General features: G+C 37.9%; 1 protein-coding gene across 4 annotated transcripts in view; it reads left to right on the top strand.

Annotated features, from left to right (window-relative positions):
* The window catches only part of PLXNC1 (plexin C1), a 63,309-nt gene that overhangs the window by 6,496 nt on the left and 35,465 nt on the right, over positions 1–21,348 (top strand). For 2 of the 4 annotated variants that reach the window (XM_042469755.1, XM_042469754.1), the window contains exons 3-10: positions 9–143; positions 2,269–2,369; positions 5,069–5,183; positions 7,335–7,485; positions 11,927–12,002; positions 14,904–14,988; positions 15,088–15,147; positions 20,244–20,380. In XM_042469755.1, the coding sequence (XP_042325689.1) occupies positions 9–143; positions 2,269–2,369; positions 5,069–5,183; positions 7,335–7,485; positions 11,927–12,002; positions 14,904–14,988; positions 15,088–15,147; positions 20,244–20,380 (860 nt within the window). Of the gene's footprint in view, positions 1–8; positions 144–2,268; positions 2,370–5,068; positions 5,184–7,334; positions 7,486–11,926; positions 12,003–14,903; positions 14,989–15,087; positions 15,148–20,243; positions 20,381–21,348 lie in introns of those variants that run through there. The other 2 variants (XM_042469756.1, XM_042469757.1) reach the window with 2 other exon arrangements.

Raw genomic sequence — 21,348 nt, 5'->3', positions numbered from 1 at the left:
CCTTTTAGGTTATTCTTGATGATAACATGAAGTCAAATTGCCCAGAAATTTTATATGAAATAGAAGATGAATCACCAGTTTTTCACAAACTTGAACTTGATCCTGTGAACGAGGAATACATCTATCTGCCATCTAATAATGAGGTTTGCTGACTACTACTTAACACCGTTGGGGAATCAAATGCCTGCCTGATATGTTGTGACAAGCTAAAATTTTGGGGTAGCCATGCCATATAATTCATGGGCAGCATTCATCAGCATAGAGAGTCAGCATGGTATAGTGGTTTGAATGTTGGACTGGAGACTGTGGTTTGAATCTCTGCTTGTCCATAAAAACTTAATGGGTGACCTTTTGCCAATCACACTCTCTCAGCCTCAGAGGTAGGCAAAGACATACCGCCTCTGAATAAATCAGAAGATGCCATTATAGGGTTGCCTTAGGGTCACCATAAGTCTGAAATTACTTGAAGGCATATAACAACACATCAATGAGCAATTCAGGTAAACAGGAGGTATGCAACAAGAATCAAGAACGGAAAATAAACAATGGCCCTGCTGCCTGTGGTTTCTTTATTGTGATGTCTGAACCTGGCATTGTGGCTTTTCTCTCCCCTGTAAATCTAGAATCACAAGTTCTGGAAAAGCCATGGGATAGGCTTCTGATTTGTTGAAGGCAAGGCATGTATTGTGATTAGAAATCACAATAAGAAATAGATGGAAAATCCACTATTTGTTGAGCTGTAGTGGTCAGGCAGGAGGCATGCTGTCTCATTCACAATAACCAGAATTCTTTAGATTTCTGTAATACAGTAACTTTTAAACACACACAATAAACGTGACACTTTCATAATTGGCTATCACAACCAAGTTCTGATTAACTGGAGCCCACCAAATGTATTGCAAGACGTGACTATTGTTCTGTAGAAAATGGTCTTGAACATCAAGAGAGAGATTTATGGAAGGAAGAAAATCTAGACTCTACAAGTGATTTAATTAGCTCTTTGTAATTTAAGAGATTAGCTATCACACCATTTCCCATTGTGTAACAGAATTACATTGTCTTCTGTGACTAATTGGACTTTTAAGGCCAAGCTGATGAAAACGAGAAAAGGCTAGGTTCACAACAGTATCCACATAGTGATGGCTTTAAAATAGATGTCTTCATATAACTTTTGGTTGTTCATTAAAACTGAAGGGGTACAAAATGAATAGCAATAGCATGTACATTTCTATACTGCTTATCAGTGAACTCAGAACACTCTAAGGAGTTTACACTCTGTAAGCTAATTGCCCCCAACAAGCTGGGTACTCATTTTACCAACCAACAAAAAGATGGAAGGCTGAGTCAACCTTGGAGCCCCTGGGACCGAACTCATAACCTTGTGCCTGCAGTATCGGCATTTAACCACTGCACCACCATGGCTACCTATGAACAGCAACACTAGGGATAGGAATTGTGGGAAGCTCCAAATGTTATTGAACTGCTACTCAGTATTTTTCACCGTTGGTTCTGCTGTCTAGAACTTCTGAAAGCTACAGTTCAATCAGTGTTTGGGGAAGGGTGCACAGCTCCCACCCAGCCTACAGGAATGTATTAGACATTGCCATGTTTCTCGGATAGCTCCTATCACATCAAATCTCCTATGGCATTATCATTGGTATACTGTGATGTCAAAGACTTTAGAAATATTTAATATGATTAATAGAGTGCAGTTGCCCTTAACATTTTCTGGTCAGATATCATCATGAATTACCACAAGCAAAATCCTTCCAAGCCAAAAATCAAACCAGCAGGTATCCAAAAAGACTATTGTTTTAAAATATAACAGGACAACCACTCAATTTAACAACATTTCTTAGAAATGAAGGGAAGCTGGCTGGGAATCTGCATCCAAATTACTTTTCAATCCATTTATCACCCTGTTGTCTCTGAAGGAACCACAACATAAGTACAGCCAGAAGAGGGCTGCTGTTTGTTTTTATCATCCAGGATTGGTACAGGCCTATTTCCCAAATGATCACTAGTATGTTTCTTGACTTAGCATACAAATCTTAATAAATTAATAAGGTAATTTTAGTCACAAGTTCTATGATAGGACACAAACAATGCCATAATGCGTTTGTTACAGTTCTGTAAGAGAACACATCTGAATGTGTCCTCCTGCTTCCACATGCCCACACATATTACTGGTGTGAAGTGGTGGTTTATTTGACCTCCTGAAAAGGTTGATTAAAAATGTGAAAAAAACAATCTGTTTCTGGATTTTAGATAAGAAGAATACAAGTTGCAAATTGCAGCAAATATGTTTCCTGTAAAGAATGTTTATCTGCATTGGACCCACACTGTGGATGGTGCCATTTGAAGAGCAGGTATTTCTTTGTGCTTATCGGGATCATACAAATAAATGTTTCATTATCATTAATCTTTCATTCCTAATAGCTTAAGACTGTGCTCAGAGTTTTCATAAAGAAACCTTGGGTCACTTTAAGATCATGTTTCACTGCAGCTCTCTCTAAGGTGCCTTTTGCTATTAATGTAGTAGCTAAAGGGAACACAAAGTTCTCTCAAATAGTTGTCAATGTTAATATTTTCACAGAGCTGGCAAGCAGAATCCTGGAGTCCAATTCACTGTGAAGATCTCCTGCATGGGCCCCAAAGAAATCAGCAAGAGCACTGGTGGCACAGTGGTTAAATGCCTGTACTGCAGCCATTCACAGCCACAAGGTTGTGAGTTCGATCTCAGGCAGGGCTCCAGGGTCCACTCAGCCTTGCATCCTTCCTTAGGTCACTAAAATGATTACCCAGCTTATTGGGAGCAATTAGTTTACACATTCCAAACCGCTTAGGGAGTTCTTAAGCACACTGATAAGTGGCATAGAAATGTACCTGCTACTTGCTAATGCTATTGAACATAAGGCTGATTTTGCACCCTTAAATTCATTTGCTTGTTCAGAAGGATGATCCAGTGAAGTATGTCATTGATCTCATTTTGGCCCCCAAGTAGTGCAAAGATGATGGTTGGGCAGTCTACCAGCTATATCTCTAGAGTTTTATTTGATATTAATGGGATGTTTTTAGGGGGAGTCAATGCAGCACTCTTCCCCACCACATTTGCAGCTCTTCTGTTTCTTGTGGTCTATGCTCTGGAGGATATAAGCCTTTCATCCAGTGCTATATGGAGGCCTTTCCTCTTTTATGTCTTACTTCTCCTGGAAAAAGACTTCAATTATTTATTTGCACGTTTTGTCCAAGTAAATTAGTAATCCGTTCAGTTTGAACAAATATTTCAATTTGAACAGAATGGAATCTGTGGTGCAAACCTGCATCTATCTAGCTGTCTAAAATAAAAACAATATTAAAATGCCTACACATTCTCTTAATTCCCACCCACCCTGACAAGCAAGAGTTCTCTCAAGTTGGTGGCAGGCACGCTCTCTCTCCTTCCCACCCCTCTTGCTGACCCTTCCTCAATTTGTTCCTTCTGCTGTCTCCCATATGCTGCAATTCTGTTGTGTGTTTATATGGCACTAAACATCAGTGAAATCAATGAAGGGGACAAGAATTTTCTTTGAACTGGAGTGGGCAACATGTGGCCCCTGAGTAGGGGTAAATGCTTCATGCAGTATGCAGTACTTTTCAAAGAGATTGCTACACTGGGCCCTTGTTATCCACTGGGGTTTGGTTTCAGGACTCCTGGTGGCTGCTAAAGTCCCAATAAATACAAAGGCATAGAAAAATGGTGTCCCTGATATAAAATGGCAAAAATCAGGGTTTGCTATTTGGAATTTATATATTTTTTAATATTTTCAAGCTGTGGACGCTTGAATCTGTGGATAAAAAAATCTGTGGGTAAGGAGGGCCAACTGTATGTTACTTTGGTTCAGCACAAAAAGGAAATGTTGGGGAGAGAAAGAGAGAAGGAATTTGAGCAGCATCTTTAGCAATGAGTGATTTATTTTAGCATGAGCTTTTGTGGATTTCAGTCCATTTCTTCCGATGCTTTGGTGGGGTGATATTAAAACCACAGATGTTTGCATTGTTGTGGGGGGTGGGCTTAAAGTGGAATCAGATGTAGAAAGATGTAAAATGTGACGATGGTCATATATCTTCAAAAGGTTGTATAGTTCTGTAGACAGAGTTGAAGACAGTGAGCAAAATATGGCATCTACTAATAATGCCTTACACCTCATCCTAAATCACAATTGAGCAGTGTAACCCTTGTTGGCTTTTTGTTTCATGCTTGCATAGAACGTGCCATCACTTTAAGCACCACAGTTTTTTTGTCTTGTCTTTGATATTTAAAATGTAATATGTAGTGAGATCTTTAGGGGATATATATATATATGAAGTGTGGAGCTTATTTGTACATGAGTGGGAGTCTTTAAACTCTCCCCATTTTTGTTTCAAAATGTCATCCATGTTTGGGTAAACAATAATAACAATAAGAATACATTTTATTTATTTTTTTAACATTGTTGCCAGTCAAAGTAGTCTTCTTTTTTATTTATTTATTTAATCTATTTAATTTATTTCTATCCTGCCTTTCTCCTGAAAGGGACCCAAGGCGGCACACAATAACAATTCTAAAAACATAGTGCCATAAAACAATTAAAACATCAGCTAAAAACTATATAAAATTACAAACATGAAAATCACAATAACACTACAATACCCATCCCATATAAAACCCATTGCTTCTACATAGTGACAAACTTGAGATTGAATCAGGAATTGTGAAATCAGGAATTGTGAAACTGTGAATCAAGAATTGTTAAAGAATTGTTTCCAATTAAAAAATAATTGGTCATGGAATCAGAATGCATAGCTAGCAGACATAATGGAATAACTGGGTTAAAGAAAAATAGTAAGTTAGCTGTAAATGTTTTGAATTACCTTTGCCCAGACTATGTATGTATAGAATACTACCTGAAAGTTAAGTAGGCAGTATAAGAAATACATAGGCAGAGCAGCCACAGTTTGGCTAGTGAATTGAAATTAATGGAAATTTCTGTATAGAAAAACAAACTTATTTATATTTCTGTCACACATCATTTCACATTTTCTTCAGCTGTACTTTAAAAGGAGAATGTCCATTTTTAGAGAAGTCGTTAAATTGGACAAGCATTTTATATGGAACTGATAAATGCCTGAAAATCTACACATCTAATCCTGACAGAGGTGAGGTATGTTATACATATTTTATTTGCATTTAATTATGTATAGTATAAGGCTATTAAGAACAGGTAGGATAGGTAAAGATAGTAGTTAGGTTACCAATTCATCCATAATTTTAATAAATGAACTCATACAGAGTTATCTCAGAGAGCCAGAGTAGTGTAGTGGTTCAAGCATTGGACTAGAACTCTAGAGAACAAGGTTTGAATCCCCACTCAGCCATGGTGAACCTGGTGACCTTGGACAAGTCACACTCTCTCAGCCTCAGATGAAGGCAAATGCAACCTCCCTCTGAACAAATATTCCGAAGAAAAACCCATCATAGGTTGTGGCAACCTTGGGAGTGCCATAAGTTGGAAATGACTTGAAGGCACACAGAAACATAAGAGTTATCTCGATATACCAGCAATATCATTGATATGTCTTTGTCAGGACTTTGAAGGAAATCCTTACTTAGCAAAGTTGTGCTAAGTTCTGTAGACAGTGTTGAAGACAGTGGGCAAAATATGGCATCTACTAATAATGCCTTTCACCCCATCCTAAATCACAATTGAGCAGTGTAACCCTTGTGGGCTTTTTGTTTCCTGCTTGCATAGAAAGTGCCATCACTTTAAGCACCACAGTTTTTCTGTCTAGTCCTCTCTCCTCACTTGTCTTCTCCTGTACTCAGCCACCCCAAATAGATCTGCCAAAACCATTGCAATTTTTGCAGGCACTGTGCTTCCCTCTCTTAAGCCTCCTAGTCCAAGAAAACCACTGTATCCACCCTTACAGCTGCCACACTTGCCTCTCCATTCTCTGCCACTCTTCACTGCTCTCACAAATCTGTAAGAGAGTCAGGTCTGCCTCTTACAGCAGCAAACTATATTGGCCCCCTGAACCTCAGAGCAGCGGCTCTTGTTCCTACAATTGTCACAAGTTAGGTAGTGCGAGATGCAAAGAAACAAAGAATAGAGGAGAAAAATAAGTAGAATGTGACTATATGATAAAGTAGGGAAATATATTCTTAATGACACAGAGCTGTGTGGATGTGCTTGACTTGCCAAGTCAGGATACTAGCCCTATAGATATTCTTGCAGAACTCTCCTTTTTCTTTAGCACCTAAATGAGTGGTTCAAAACAAAGCTGCTAGCTGTGCTATAATTTTTTTAATTAACAAGACAATAGTCAAACATGCCAGAATTTTCCATTCTTTATTCTTTATAAGCCAATTTTCTGATTAAAAATACTTTAATAACTAATTTTTTTAAAAAAATCCAAGGTGCCAAATTACCTATCCTAATCTAGATAAACAGATCTGTTATGTAAATGCGTATACATTTACTTGTTGTTTTTTGCCATTAAGAAGACATCAATCCATGGTAACTTTATGAATGAGAGATTTCCAAGAGATCCTGTTGCTAACAGCCCTGAGATTTATATCTCTAAATGTAGACCAGAGATTTATATCACAAATTTACAGTAATTTATGGCCCTATACAGACAGGCCAAAATAAAGCTGCTTCAGGTCACTTTGGAGGTATGGTGTTTCAATGATGCATGCGTCCTAAGAGTCTGGAAGCTGCACCAAAGCTGCACTCCAGTCTTTGGAACTTAGGATGCATGTATCATTTAAACAGCATACTTGCAAAGTGACTCAAAACAGCTTTATTTTGGCCTGTCTGTATCAGGCTGAAAACCTTTATATTGCACTTTTTTGGGCAATTTTAAAAATACCGTATATATAGTGTATAAAAATACTACTTAAAAGTGAGACATTTTAAAAACAATAAAATTGAGCAGTCTGCCTGAAACATGAAAAAGGAATAGCAGTGAAGAGGAAATTAGTGTTCAGAAGCAGTCAGAAGTTATGTTTGTGTTGCAGATGTAGAGAAAAACTAATGTTGGAAAGCAAGGGGAGGGAGAATGTAGGTAAATGCTGTACTTTGTAGTAGGATTTTTAGATGTAGTAAATGGAGTTGTGCAGCTACCTACAAAATTGTTAATAGAATGGTACAAAATAATTTCACATCATATTTTGTAACTTGATTTTTCTCCCATTTAGTCTTTTTAGTGGCTGATTAATATTTGCCTTTTAATTCATTCTTTTTTAACTTTCTCCAGACTGTCTACCTAGAGCTGAAAAAATATTACCATTTTCACTTTTCATGTTCATTTAGATTTCTGTCACAGCCAGTGGAGATTCTTTGGCTCTTTCTGAAGGATTTTCCACTTGTACAATGATAAATGCAAAGACAAGCAAAGTTCTTTGTAAGCATCCAGGCATCAACTGTACCTGTCAGCTAAAGACTGCAGATCTAATAGACAAAGGTATGTTACATTAGTGATGTCACCTGACAGATTTTTCTGTCCTTCTTTATATACAAACATTTAGAGCAGGAGTAGGTAACTGTAGTGGGATTTGAGAAAATTTAGCACCCACCCTCATAGTGGGCTGCAATGCTACATTTACACCCAAGACCAGAGGCCGGACACCATGATGTGAATTGAATGGCTGAAACCATGTAGTCAGGCCGATATAAGGGCAACAAATCCCACTTCCAAGTCTCATGAGATTTGAAAGTCTTGAGATCTCAGTAACTGCTCCAGATTACACCCAGTCTCACAATGGGCAATGCCATTGTGAAACTTTGTTCCACCCTGGTATCTGGTCTTCGAAAACTCTGTCAGCACTGTCAGGACCCCTCCAGAGATATTGGAATAAGTCATTTCAGCCAAATATTGGCTAACAGATGTGATCCAGAACTACCCAGAAATATACTTCCAGTTTGTACTTCTTGTGTTTTTTTCCCCTGTTTTTGCATTGGGGGGAAAGAATTTTGGGTCGATTTAGAAACAATGGGGTAATAACAAATAAAATAATAATAATAATAATAAAACTTTTATTTATATCCCTCTTTTTGTTAAGACAATCAAAGTGTCATACATCATTAAAATAATACAACAATATATATACAGTATCTCCCTCCCTTAAAAAGAATTAAACAGTTAAGGATTAAAATTACATAAACATTAAAATAAAGTGTGCAGAAAGGGAATGTGCTATGTTTTGGCACCTTTTTGTCACAAAAGTGCCTTCTGCTAAACCCTCCAATTTGCTATCCATTACTGCTTTTACAGTAGTTGATTCTTGTATGTGTGTGAGTGTATATTTTCTTCGAAAGTTGATTTTCCTTAGTTGTTATAAATAAAACTAAACTAATGTGGATTCTGTAGTCTGGAGTTCATTGATTTGGAATCATTATCCATAAATTAGATTCTAGCTTCTAAAGTGTTACCTGAAGCCCTCTTACTGCTTCCTGCTGAGCTAAATATATTCCCCTATTGAGTACAATTGTGAGTAGGCTCCCAGTACTCCAGCATTTTGGGTAACGGCTTCTCAGAACAAGATTATGTTATCTCATATTCTGTGTATCTATACACTGACTATTCTGGCTTTTACTGGAAAGCTTTTCTTTAGACAATAGGATGTAAAACAGACACAAAGAAGAGGTTGCAAAGCAAAATTTGTTGTGAAGATTGTTAAAGTAAATTTTTTCACAGTCAACAAAGACACTGTGTTTATTCCTGGAAGGCAGATGGAACTTCTTTGCCAAAACAGTATTTTGGTTTACTTCCAGTTTTGCTACCAGTTCTGCCACCCTGATGTTTGGAGCCTTTCAATCCCAATTACCATACCTTTTTCAGAAGGAAGGAAAATTGCCAAAAATTGCTTGTTCATTTCTTGCAGTCTGGGTCACCTGCTACCACTTTAAAGAAATCTGAGTTCCTGGCAGCTAACAGCATGCTGGTCTTGGCACAGCAAAACTCTCTTTTTGCCAGAGCAACTCTTTCTTAATGAACTAGTGTTTGCTTTTGAGGATTTTCTGTTCTGCTATTTATCTCACTTGCAGCTGTGATTATACTTTCTTTTACTTTACCTATCATTTGTTAGCAACCCTAAGAACATTTTAGTTTACTAGCACATACATTTCTTAACAGAACAGACCCCACTTTCCATCATGTCATGGTATTTTTCCAACTCTTTGCTTTTCTGCCTTTATTTTTGCTGGTGTTTTGTCATTGTCTAGGATGAGCTGGCTTTTAAAGCTCCATGCAGTTACTACTACAGTAGATATATCCATGAATACATAATTTATTATGCATTGCTATGTGATAGTATTGCATGATTTTAAAAAAAATGCTTATTTTGAATAAATCCTATTGTTATATCTCCTAAACTGGAGTTAAAATGCTTCTGAGCTGTTCAGGGAAGTTTCTGGTCAGGGAAGCTCTCTTTTCCTTTAGGCCTAGAGTTGCGAGTACTGGGATTACTATTGGTAAAATGACATGGGAGAGGTACAGAAGGCTGCACTAGTTTTCTTGCATTGAAACCAATACAACATGATGTTTCCCTTCTAAAGTTATTTTAGGAGAAATTTCAGGGGAAATTTTTAGTGAGAAGTGGTGGGTAGGAAAGTGTTGCATAACCCTTCTCCTGCCTGCAGTTCCTCTTTTGCAAACCCAGCTAGTCCCCTGTTTACCTTAGAAACTGGCAAACATGTTGAGAAATATGTTTGTTGTTGCTATAACTATGGTTGTGCTCTCACTCTGATTTCCAAGGGAGAGGGGCCTGAATCAGGCAGAGGCCACCATATTCTAAGGGATAAGGAGACAATTTTCATTACACAGAAGTAGTCACTTGTACCTACACTTCAAAATTAGTACCTAAACAAAAACTAGGGGTTGGTTTATGTTGACTGTTCAACCATAGTTTGTGTTAACTGGAGGTGTTAAGGCTTTATCAGAATTTAATGCACAACTGAAGTTTAGCATTATATAAACACAAGCATCAGGCTTTTATGCACCTCCTTTTCTTTTGCTCCTTTGCTGTGGCTGTGAGAAGGAGGTCTGAACCTTTTCACACAACACACTCATAACACTGTAATTCTACTGCCATGGCAACAGCCTATGGAATATTGGGATTTGCAATTTAGGGAGCAGTGTTTAGAATTCCAGATAGGCTTAGTGTGTCAACAAACGGGATTCCATTGGTTGTTGCTAGTTAAAGCAGAATATAGCACTATAATTGTGTGGTGTGAAAGAGCCCCAGAAGCATTCCCAGCCATTTTTAACCAGCTCTGGTTAATTATTATGTCTTAACCTGAACAAAGTGTGATTAGCCTAAGTTTCCTTAACCAACATGGTTTCTTTCCCTAAATAAACAATAACATTCAATTCATGGTTTACAATTCTGACTTACTGCTATACACCATAGTTAGCGTTAAGCAAAGTTTAGGACAGCAGTGGGCAATGTATGGTTCTCGAGTAACATGTAGCCTCAAGGATGTTTTTGTGGCTTGCAACCCTTACAGACTCCCTGGTCAGCCCTTTTTCTGGCCCACCAAAATCAGACTGAATTAGAAGGTTCCAGGAGTGGCAATTAACTTTTTAAATGAATATCAGCCATTCCCTTCTGCACTATTTAACATGAAAATATATCAGTTTTTGCAAATCAAGTAGATTTCCAGTTTTTGTTTGTTTTGCTGATTTTTGCTGATTTTTGGCAGTCCCTTATGTACTTTGTAGAGTACCAGGAGAAGGGAAGTGGACCTCATACCTTCAACAATTGCCCTTCCTGATGTACATTTTGGATGTAACATTAAATTGACCCTAATTGTAGTCAAAGTGTGAGTTTTTTGTGGGTTTTTCACGCTATGTGGCCATGTTCTAGAAGAGTTTATTCCTGATGTTTCACCAGCATCTGTGGCTGGCAGCTTCAGAGAATGCTGGCATGGAATAAAGTTGAGTGTGTGTGTGTGTGTATGTATGCGCCTTGCTCTTTGTTGTATGTGAAGCATCCACCAGGATAAAAAAGTTCTTTAAATATGCCTGGTTGTCCAGGTAGTTAATATATCCCAACAATCATGGAAGAAAACAACCTCTTGATTCCACAGCAATTTTTAAATTTGTGTAGAGTTTATTGACTAAAACAAATAAATTTGTACATTCTCTCTCAAATACACATATCCTTGGTTAGGGCATAGCAGGATGGAGGAGAAGAAAAGTGGTGGTGATATTTAAGTTTCCATTCCAACCAAGACAGATGGTCGACAGATTTATTTGCAGCCTTACTTACAGTGGTGCTGGTTGCTGAAAAGAAATTACACTTCTCTGGCTTTGAAGACATTAGTTCTGAATCTGTGTGGTTTAGTATGCTGCTTGTGAGTGGCAAGAGGAAAGAGAGGTGGCTAGGCAGTGTTTGTGGTTAAAGTGTAAGGAAACCTGAGTCCCATTTTGTTGTTTTTACATGTCCATCTGGTGTGCACTAGATTGGGGAATTTGTCTTAACTGTTTGACATTTGTTTCATGAGATAAAAATCAACTTCTCTCAACTCAGACCTGAATTCTCAGCTTTCTTTTGATAAGATCAGAGCATTTTCTGCATATTCATAAGTTCCAACCATCTTAGAAAGAAAAGTGCTTAAGAAAATTAACTAACTAGGGCCATAAAAAAGAAAATGGGTTGTAGAACCTCTAAGACTAAACCATGGACGACATTATCAGGCCCCAGTGGGCACAAGGGAATATCATGTATCCCTATTATATTACATTTTTCACAGTGGGGTGACCATGTAGGGCACATTATTTACTAATACAGCCTTAGTCATGGTGTAACTTTTTTTCATTTTAAGTTGTTTCTTAATTATGCATTTTGTGTTGCCTCAGAAGGACTCATGTATTAAAATGTTTTGTTGTTATTCTTTTCCAGTTAGAGTATCAGTCGTCTCTGGTTCCTGGCAGTTAACAGAAATGCTTGAATTTAATGCGTGCCCATCACAGAAAACGTAAGATATTCTTACTAGTGATTTGGGAGAGTGTGACTTCTAAACCTTTTTCAGGAGATTTCTGAACTATGTGTGTGTTTGTTTTAATTTCTGTTCTGAATTGTCTCCCTTTTTGTTGGTCATTTACATGGCATCATAATAAAAATTTCCCTTCTCTGTAGAGACCATTTCTCTTTCCTTTCTGTCTTAAAAAGCAACAACAATTGATTTCTTTGGAAGGAAGAGAACAGATAAATATAATTTTGTACTGTGTGTTGTTGTTTTGCGGGGATTGGGAAGGAGGGATTTACTTAGCAGTGTGTATGTGATGTATGCAGAAAGTGCCAGGTCCAGTCGCTAGCATTTCCAGGTGTGACAAACCCTGACTGGATCTCTGGACCTTTATTACAATCCAGCAATCCAGCAAAATTAAATTCACAGCATATAAAATAAATTAAAAGCACAGTGAACGATTAGTCAGTTGAGTATACTTAAATAAATAATTTCTCCTGGCCCACTCAGACCCCAAACCTGATGGAAATATCATGCAGCCATGCTCCAATCATTGACAGACTGGACCTCCTTTTCATGCAGATGACGACTGGCAAAATAGATTGAGGGAGAAGTTGTGATCATGGCAATAGTATCAAAATTGTCACTAAATAGCGCATCTGTAACTATTACATATTTATGATCATTGCTTATTCACTATTTTGACACTGTTGCCATGATCCTTCCCTCTTAACCTGCTTTACCAGACATTGGCAGCATGATGAGAGAGAAATCCATTCTGCCAATGATGATGTTTCCATCAGGTTTGGAGAAGTTGAGCTGGACGCTGCTTAGTTAAGTATACTTAACTAAAGATAGGATATAAATAAATAAATAAATATAATAATAATATTGGCCGGAATCCTACATTAGCTGTTTACTAAACTTAACTAAGCAGCTGATATAGGATTCTGGGTAATATTTTTATTATTATATTTGTATCTGGCCTTTTTCCAGTTTGGGTTAAAGGTGGCTTGCAACATATAAAAAACACATAGTTAATGAAATACAGAAGTTAAAAGATAAAATAAACTATCAAGAGATTAATACCAGTTATATAAAAACAGCACAACAAAATAGAAGCTAGAAGGTCCACTATATTGTTTAGGACGTGGTACGGGCCTTGTACGCTCAGTCCTCAAAGGCTTGCCAAAACTGAAAGGTCTTCACCTTTTTTTTGGAAAAGAGTAGGAAGGGTGCCAGTCTGACCTCTCTGGGAAGGGGATTTTAGAGCCTAGGGATGTTATCACACGGGTCAAAAATGTAACTTTGAAGTGGGGCCAATGCAGGGTCTTCCAGGATTTAGGGACCAGTTTGCAGCTGCTTTTCCCATGATGCTGCATGCAATTAGACGAAATTACAGGGTGAATGTGAGGTCAATCAAGAAATAAGTAAATTTGCAAAACTACTGGATGTCCATTTTGTCTGCAAACTGACTCTCTTCATGTCATGCCAGCAGGGACATAGCCAAAGGGGGGGGGGTTCTTGGGGTCCGGACCCCCCTTCCGTTAGATAAAATGAATAGTGTGTGCTGCCGCGCCACTGCACCCAAGCCCCATTATAATGGTGGCACTTAGTCTGGACCCCCCCTTTCCCAAAATCCTGGTTACGTCCCTGATGCCAGCCATGTGGAAGGCAAGCCTCAAATGACTTAATTTCCCTTTCTCTTTGTTCACCTTCCTGTGCCAAAGAGGGAGAATCCTCTCATCTCTTAAGGGGATACACACACACACTCCCCTCTTTAGGCTTCCCAGCTGCTTCCTCCACTAATTAAGGGAAGAGCAGGCATTTTGGAAGTCCTCCTGGACAGGAGGGAGAAATGGAGGACATGCCCTGGGAAAGGAGGGCATGGAATTAGACAGGCTTATGGACCCTGTGTGTTGTTTTGGACTTCGCAAAGAGAGAGAGAGAGGGCATTTTGGAAGTCCTCCTGGACAGGGCGTGGGGCGATGGAAGACATGCCTTGTGTGTGTGTGTGGTTTTGGAGTTTGCAAAGGGAAACACTTTTTGGGGTTTCTGTGGCAAATAGGATCCCCCCATATCTCCTCCCCTCCCCTCCCTGGAGCATGTGGGGGGGCACTTGTGGAAATGACAGTTTTGAGCATGCTCAGAAAAGGTATTTCTACGCTGTCAATGGGGATTTGTTTGACTCCTTTTGATAGCCAAATCCACATTGGACCCACTTTAATGTGCTTTTAACCCCTTGTTGTGCTCTGTGTGTGATAACCAATAGCAAATGGGCTTGCTTTTCTGGGATGCCACCACTTAAACCATTTTTGGGATGGAAACACATAGGACCTACGTGTGATAACGTCCTAGGGAAGCCAGCAAGAAGACACTCTCCCATGTTCCTACCAGATGTGCCAGTGAGGGTGTTGAACAAAGAGAAGGTTTGCCCAACAGATGAGTTCATGTCTTCTTTATGAACTTCCTAGTCCATATGGACTTTCCAGTCCTCCACTGTGGGAGAAAGGATATTGGACTCTAGGGACCTTTGGTCTAATAAACAGAAATGTCATTATGAAGTATTGTGCTTTCCCGTGTCAAATGCCTTTAATTAAAAAAAACTTGTGAGGTATGTAAGCCACCTGTTGAAAAGGTATAACTGTATCTCCTTCTGCTCCTTTATTAGATCAGGGGTAGAAATTGCATACCCTTCGAGATGTTGTTGGACTGTAACTCCTAGCAGCTCAATTCAGCAAATGCCAGTGATAAGGAATGCTGGGAGATGCTATCCAACAATATCTGGAGGGCCACATGATTCCCATCCCTCCTTTAGATTCTTATCTTGGCTGACACTCCCTTCTCCCTTGGGCCTTGTTAATCCCTGCAAATTTAATTAATTAGCTCTTCCTCTGCATATATTGCTAGATGCTCAGAATGTAAGCGGCTTGGCTGCAGCTGGGATGCTAGAGAAAACAGATGTGTTGTCTCCACTGACACTTGCAAAAGAAAGGTAAGCATTTGTGGCTTTTTACATTCAGTTTTAAAATTTTTGATTAACTGTGTGTTTTGGGGTTAAAATAATGGTTTCGTGGTTTGTTTGTTTTTTCAGGTTAACTGTGATGAGATTATCAGTACACCAAGTAGGAATGTTACTTTGCAAAGATCAAAGGTCAGCAAATACTCTGATACCAGTTTAAAGCAGTAAAAGCAGAAATTATAGGAAAAGATATATGTTTGTGGTACATTTTCTCCTGTATCTTACTCAGCTGACTATTACTCATATGCTGCCTACAATGCAACAATATCTCTTTCACTACTGCCAAAGTAGGTGGAAATTCTTCTGTAGTTTGCATTTCAGTTCAGGGATTCTGCTTCATTTGAGATAGGGTTTATGAACCTCCAGAGTTATTTTTCCACTGTTTTGGTTTCAAATGGGAATAACTGTATGGAATTAGGATGCAGTTCATAAAGCCCTTTGGGTGTATAGTGTAGATGTTGTCCTCAATGATGTGCCATCAATCTCCATGCTTTATAGAGTACAACAAGTCCCTGCCAAGAAGAAGATAAAATCCAAGTTTCAGCATGGGAGAAAAAGAGGAATAATCAGGGATGGGATATTATACAGTATTGTAGTATAATATATTATGACCAGTTACAAGCTTCCTGGGATCCTAGGCCTTAAGATTTAGATTTTTTTCACTTATATCTAAGGCTGCATGTACACTGCAGAATTAATGCAGTTTGACAGCATTTTAACTGCCATGGCTCAATACTATGGGATCCTGGGATTTGTAGTTTTTTTGAGAGATTTAGCCTTCTCTGTCAGTGAGCTGTGGTTCCACCACAAACTACAAATCCCGGGATTCCATAGGATGGAGTGATGGCTGTTAAAGCAGTGATAAACTGCGTTAATTCTGGACTATGGTAGCAACCTAAATGTCAAACTATCCAGGCAACTCAAGGTATAACTACAGGGTATTTTAAGTCTCTGATATGAATTGAATTAAAAGGTTAGAAATGCTCTTGTGGGAGCTTCCAAATGGAAGCCTTCTAGGATAACCAATTAAAAAGTAGTTGTTCATTATTTGTTTCCTTTAAAAAGACTTTTTTTGTGGAAAGAAAATAAAAGTGGAAGAAATGATAGATGAAATACAGGAGAGTTACAGAGTGTAGACAACAATATAGGTGAAGTACTATTCTTGAGCTAGCATACTATACTTGAGACAGAATTTGTCTGGATGTTATTTAAGGATTCATCAAGAATCCAGATTCCAAAAGTCATTAATCTTAATCAGGTATGTGGCATTTTCATAGTTTTGGTACCTACAGTCCTGTTGCTGTTAATTTCTGTGGGGTCTAGAGATAATTAATTAGAGGGAAGTTCTAATTCTAAATTCAGAGAGCTCTAGTTGAAATTCCAGAATAAAGGGATTCAGAATATGAACATTCTTATATAATTGAAAGAGAGATACATTGTCAAATGGAATTAAGAATCCCATAAATTATTATTACAAAATGTTTACAGATTACATTTTGTTAAATGTGTATACACTTAGGTAGAATAGGAATATGGACTATTGTACAAAATCATAAAACTTCCAGAATAAAATTGCCAACATAGCCTTTTGAAACACTCAAAATATATGTTTTCTTGGATTCAGTTCTAAACTTTATCTATTATGCAGTTTTTTTCATTATTATTATTATTATTATTATTATTGAGATACAACTCATTTTTTCTCTAATAAAAACAAACATCAAATAATAGATTAATGTAACAAACAAATATAATCAAACATATACATGGCCATCCACCACTTCATTCATTTACTTCCTTTCCTGTAATGCTTGGTTTGCAAAAAAGTTTTCAATCTATTAGTCTATCACTTCCTTGAAGTACTTTGATCTCTTTCTATTGCTGTTAACTCCCAGAGATCTTTGGGGACATGAATTTTCTTCCGCACACATACAAATCATTGGATTGAATCCAAACTTAGCCACGCGTATGGGAAAGCCACTGAATAAATGAGACTCAATATAATAAATGACTGAGGTCTCTATATCTTTGCTAACTATTGCCAAAGTTTGAATCCTATCATCTGACTTCAAGTTCTTTCCCTTCAGCTTCATGGAAGAATTCAGATCCCAAAGGAACAGTCTTCCTTAGCTTCATCCTCTGTATGAATAGCAGTACTTATACACATAACTGGAATATAGACACATAGATTGTTGTGGTTTACCAAATGGCTACTTAATACTAGAGCTTACATGCAAATTGCACACATTTGGGAAGCACAACATTATTTTTGTGCGGCCTCTACTTGCAATCCTTATGTGCGTGGAATATGCATATCCCACCATGCCACTCTGAAAACACCCTGTTTAATCTGATTTCACAAGCTAAAGAAGACCACATCTGATTAATGTTTGGATGGAGACCAATCAGATAATACTATGGATCATATGAAACCTCAGAGAGCCATGGCACTGAGCATTGACTATACTGGTCTGCATAGAGTGATAGTCTCGGTATAAGGCGTTTTTTCTCTGCAATAAGCAATATCCATTTAACTCATACCTAGTATAGTATAGGGCCTGGGGGGGTGGAAGAAGGGGTCCAGGAAGAGGTCCTGGCACAGTAGGATTGAGGATTCCCACTTTTGAGGTCACTGTTGCTGGAACATTGTGGTTAAAGCAGTAACAGCTTCAGAACTGTTCACTTCCTTCTCTTCTGTCAGAGCACACACACCTTCTGCCTGTTGATAGGAAGCGATGCAAAAGATATGTGTAGGTTTGTCCCAGTTCTGTGTAAGAGCACAGATAAGTAGATGCAAGATACAATGAAATCAAGAAAATCTCACCAGCACAAAATGAGCCACACCCTTACCAGTAATAAACTCACAAATAGGTTACATAAACATCTGAAGACAAACAATAACTTTGGGTGGGGGGTCTCAAGGATTTTAGGGGATCAAATCACATGAGATTAAAATTGCAACTTGCATTCATTTCATAGTAGTATCGCAAATACGACTGCTTTTTTCTATTGCTTGTCTTCAGCTTGTAAAAACAAACCCATCTATTTTATTGAATGTATTAGTATGTCTTTGTTTTCTCTGTAGTCATCATATAGCCATTTCAAGTATTTGATGAAAGGGAGTTTGGCCCACACATTCTTGTGCCACAGTGACTGTTGGTTATGATGGTGTCGTGATGAGACTATTTTTGCTCTTTGAATATTATTCTTGAATAATAATTTCAATAAGAATTGTTATTGTTATTTAAAAGAGAAATTAAAAAATTGGCTTCTTAAATTATATTTTAAAAAATAAATAAAAATAAAGCTACAGGGCTTGCATGATGTAAATGTATACATTTTTGAGAAATTTGACTGAAATTTAATTTAAGTGATCTTGAAGAGAATAAAAACTGCAGAAACACTGAAGCAGTGCTGTTCAGCAGATGGTAGGAAAGAAAGTAAAACTATTGTGTGTGAAGACCACTGAAAAACACATATACTTACCAGTTTCCACTGATATGTAATTGATGTTGCTAGAAAGTGTTACCTTTTTTGTACTGCAGCTTCCAAAATTCCTCAACCAGCATGTTACTTTTCGGATTATAATTATTTTCTGAGGGTAGCTGGGGTATTCTGGGAGTTGTACCTCTAAAAAGTCAGTTTTCCAAGTTGTGGTTCTGACTAATAGAGAGAGAGAAGTTATATGATATAACTTAAAACAGACTGGCATGACAGAGCAGCTTGAAGCTGCCCCTGCCCAAGATGCCTTGGGACCAGAGCAACCACATGCTGTGATCCCAAGCTCACCACCCTCTGCCACAGGCTCAAATTGGAGTGGAAAAACCACACTCCTTTTTGGGCTGGATTTCAATGACCTGAGCGCAGCTTTGGCCCATCTTCTGCATATCTTGGGAGGTGTGCGTCATGCCGGCTTTTTGACCCTTCTGTTCAGGCCCGCAAACAGCTTGATTACTTCAATAGAAACAGTTTGACAAATTCACTTAGGCCAGGAAAGCCAGTAAATAAATACATATAATAAATACATTTGTATGTATAGTGTTACAGGTATGACATTTAAGAAAAAGAAACAGCATTCTCAAATCGCTGGTTCCTTTTGGACCGACAGCACCAATTGCAGACATAAACATTTGATTTTCTGCTTTCTGTAGTTTCTAGGTCAGGGACTGCCCTTTAGAATAGGACGAGGCAAAGAACAGCCCAAGGCCATTTTTGTGGCTTCCCAGATCAAAAATAGCAAAAGATTTTTTAAAAAAGTAATTTTGCTCTGAAGTGCTTACAAAAGCCCTCTAGGAAATGTCAGGAGCATTTCCACCAGGATTGAAAGCCCCTCATAGACCAACCAAATGTTTTTATTTTTATTTTTATTTTTATTTGAAAACATGCCCAAAATCTGTTTTGCCCCAAAATGTCTTCTGGGGGCTATGGGAGGCATTTCTACCTGGCATGTGGCTCATACTGGGCCAATCTGAAACAAGAAGTGGCTCATTTGTTGTTGTTAAAAAGGGCCTCTCCTGGGCCTACCACAAAGGCCCCAAATCATGGTGAAAATGTTCCCTAGAGTGCATTTAGGGGTTAAAAAACAATTTTTTTTTTTTTTTTTTTTTTTTTTTTTTGTGGGTGTAGGAGCAGCAGTCCAATATCTCCTTGAGAGCTAATATGGACCCTTCTCCTGGCAGTTTCCATCTCAACTGTCTCTGGCATGGGTTTTCCTTCTCATCTTTTGTCTATCTTAATTATGTTTTTTTAATTAATTACATCTATATTGATGCTACCCATGATTAACAATACTACAATGTTAATGCTACCATTCATGTTTCTGTCTAAGTTTTTATATCTGATTTAAAAGGGAAGGTAACTATGGTTAATATTAACTATGGATCATGGATAATGGTAAATCGTGTGCTATGCTAAACTGCGACTAAGGTTGATGAGGGATGGTGAGAGTAGTTTGCGGCTGCTCCAGCCATAGACTCTAATACAATGGTTACCAACCTGTGCTCTGAGGAGCCCTTAGGGCTCCGCGAGTATTTCCTTGCTTCTCAGTTTTTTATATTCCTTCCTGAAACAAGCAGAAACCAATTAAAATTGTGTAGTAAAAATTCTTTAACCTATAACAGATCACAAGCCATATATGTTATAAAAGTATTCATAAATGTATGATTCCATCATTCTACTTAATTCTACAGCCTAGATTTTAAAATCTAGTTTTTCTTTGTTTCCAATAGCCCATGATCATTACTTCCATTAAACCAGCATGGATATCAACACTGGGCAAAAGTGAAGTGCTAGTCATAGGAGAAAACTTCACAGGATCAAACATTTTGATGGAAATAAGTGGAACCAGTAGTTGTAAGCCAGATGAGTAAGTCACAACAAACAATAGTTTTATCTTTGAAAAGGACACAACTCTACATTGAAGTGTACTGGAACCAGGAGGGTTACTGGGGATGTAAATTTCCTTGTATGTATTGGCCTGAACCTCGCAATTAGGTCTGATACTGTTGTTTATTAAAATAGTCCATAGAGTATCAGTTTGAAAATAACAGGGGAATGGGATTGATGAAGATGGATGTTTTTGCTCTTAGCTTGCATATAACATCTTTGGAAGAGTAAGTTCAGATCAGAGCTTACCCACTACTGAATTGGGAATTGAGGAAATTGTAGTTCAAGAAAGTAACTTTTACAAGCTCTGGTTCAGATATTTTTATTCATAATGTGAATAATGATCACTAGTGACACAAGACATCTACCATTTTCCCATTATATTTTATTTCTGTCTCTATGAATCTTTGTTCTTTGGGATCAGCAGTAGTCCATTCTAAGAGAGTTGGTGGGTCAAATTTGAAATTTGGTGCATTATTTGGATGCTGGTCCACATTTTTGTGGGTTACACAATGCTGGTGTTAATGAGCATGGTTATTTATCAGAGAATAAATGTTAATGATTCCTATTAATATTATAGAATATAAATGATCCCCGAAAAAAGATGAAACATATTGAGAGAGCTCCTGGCTCCTGTGTCAGAAAAGTGGGTTTTTCAACTGTTTCAAGGTGCCATCCTGTTCCACAATAGAATGGATATTGTTTAATCTCTTTTTTTTCCATTTTCACTACTAATGTATCTTTTAAAATGATTTTTGAATTTTCCACATCTGTAAATTGAGTAAGAAAGCAAAATTGTACAAAATGCGCACTGACTATTTAAAATGCTTTCTAAACCACCTTAGCAGTATGAGATCTCATTGAACTCTTAGATCCATACATCCAGTTTGGACAATTACTCAAGTGTCTTTGTCAGTTGTGGTTTTGAAAGCTCTTGATGGAGATTGG

The sequence above is a fragment of the Sceloporus undulatus genome, chromosome 5 (genome assembly GCF_019175285.1).
Source record: "Sceloporus undulatus isolate JIND9_A2432 ecotype Alabama chromosome 5, SceUnd_v1.1, whole genome shotgun sequence".
Lineage (NCBI taxonomy): Eukaryota > Metazoa > Chordata > Lepidosauria > Squamata > Phrynosomatidae > Sceloporus > Sceloporus undulatus.
This window is presented reverse-complemented; position numbering and strand designations above follow the sequence as displayed.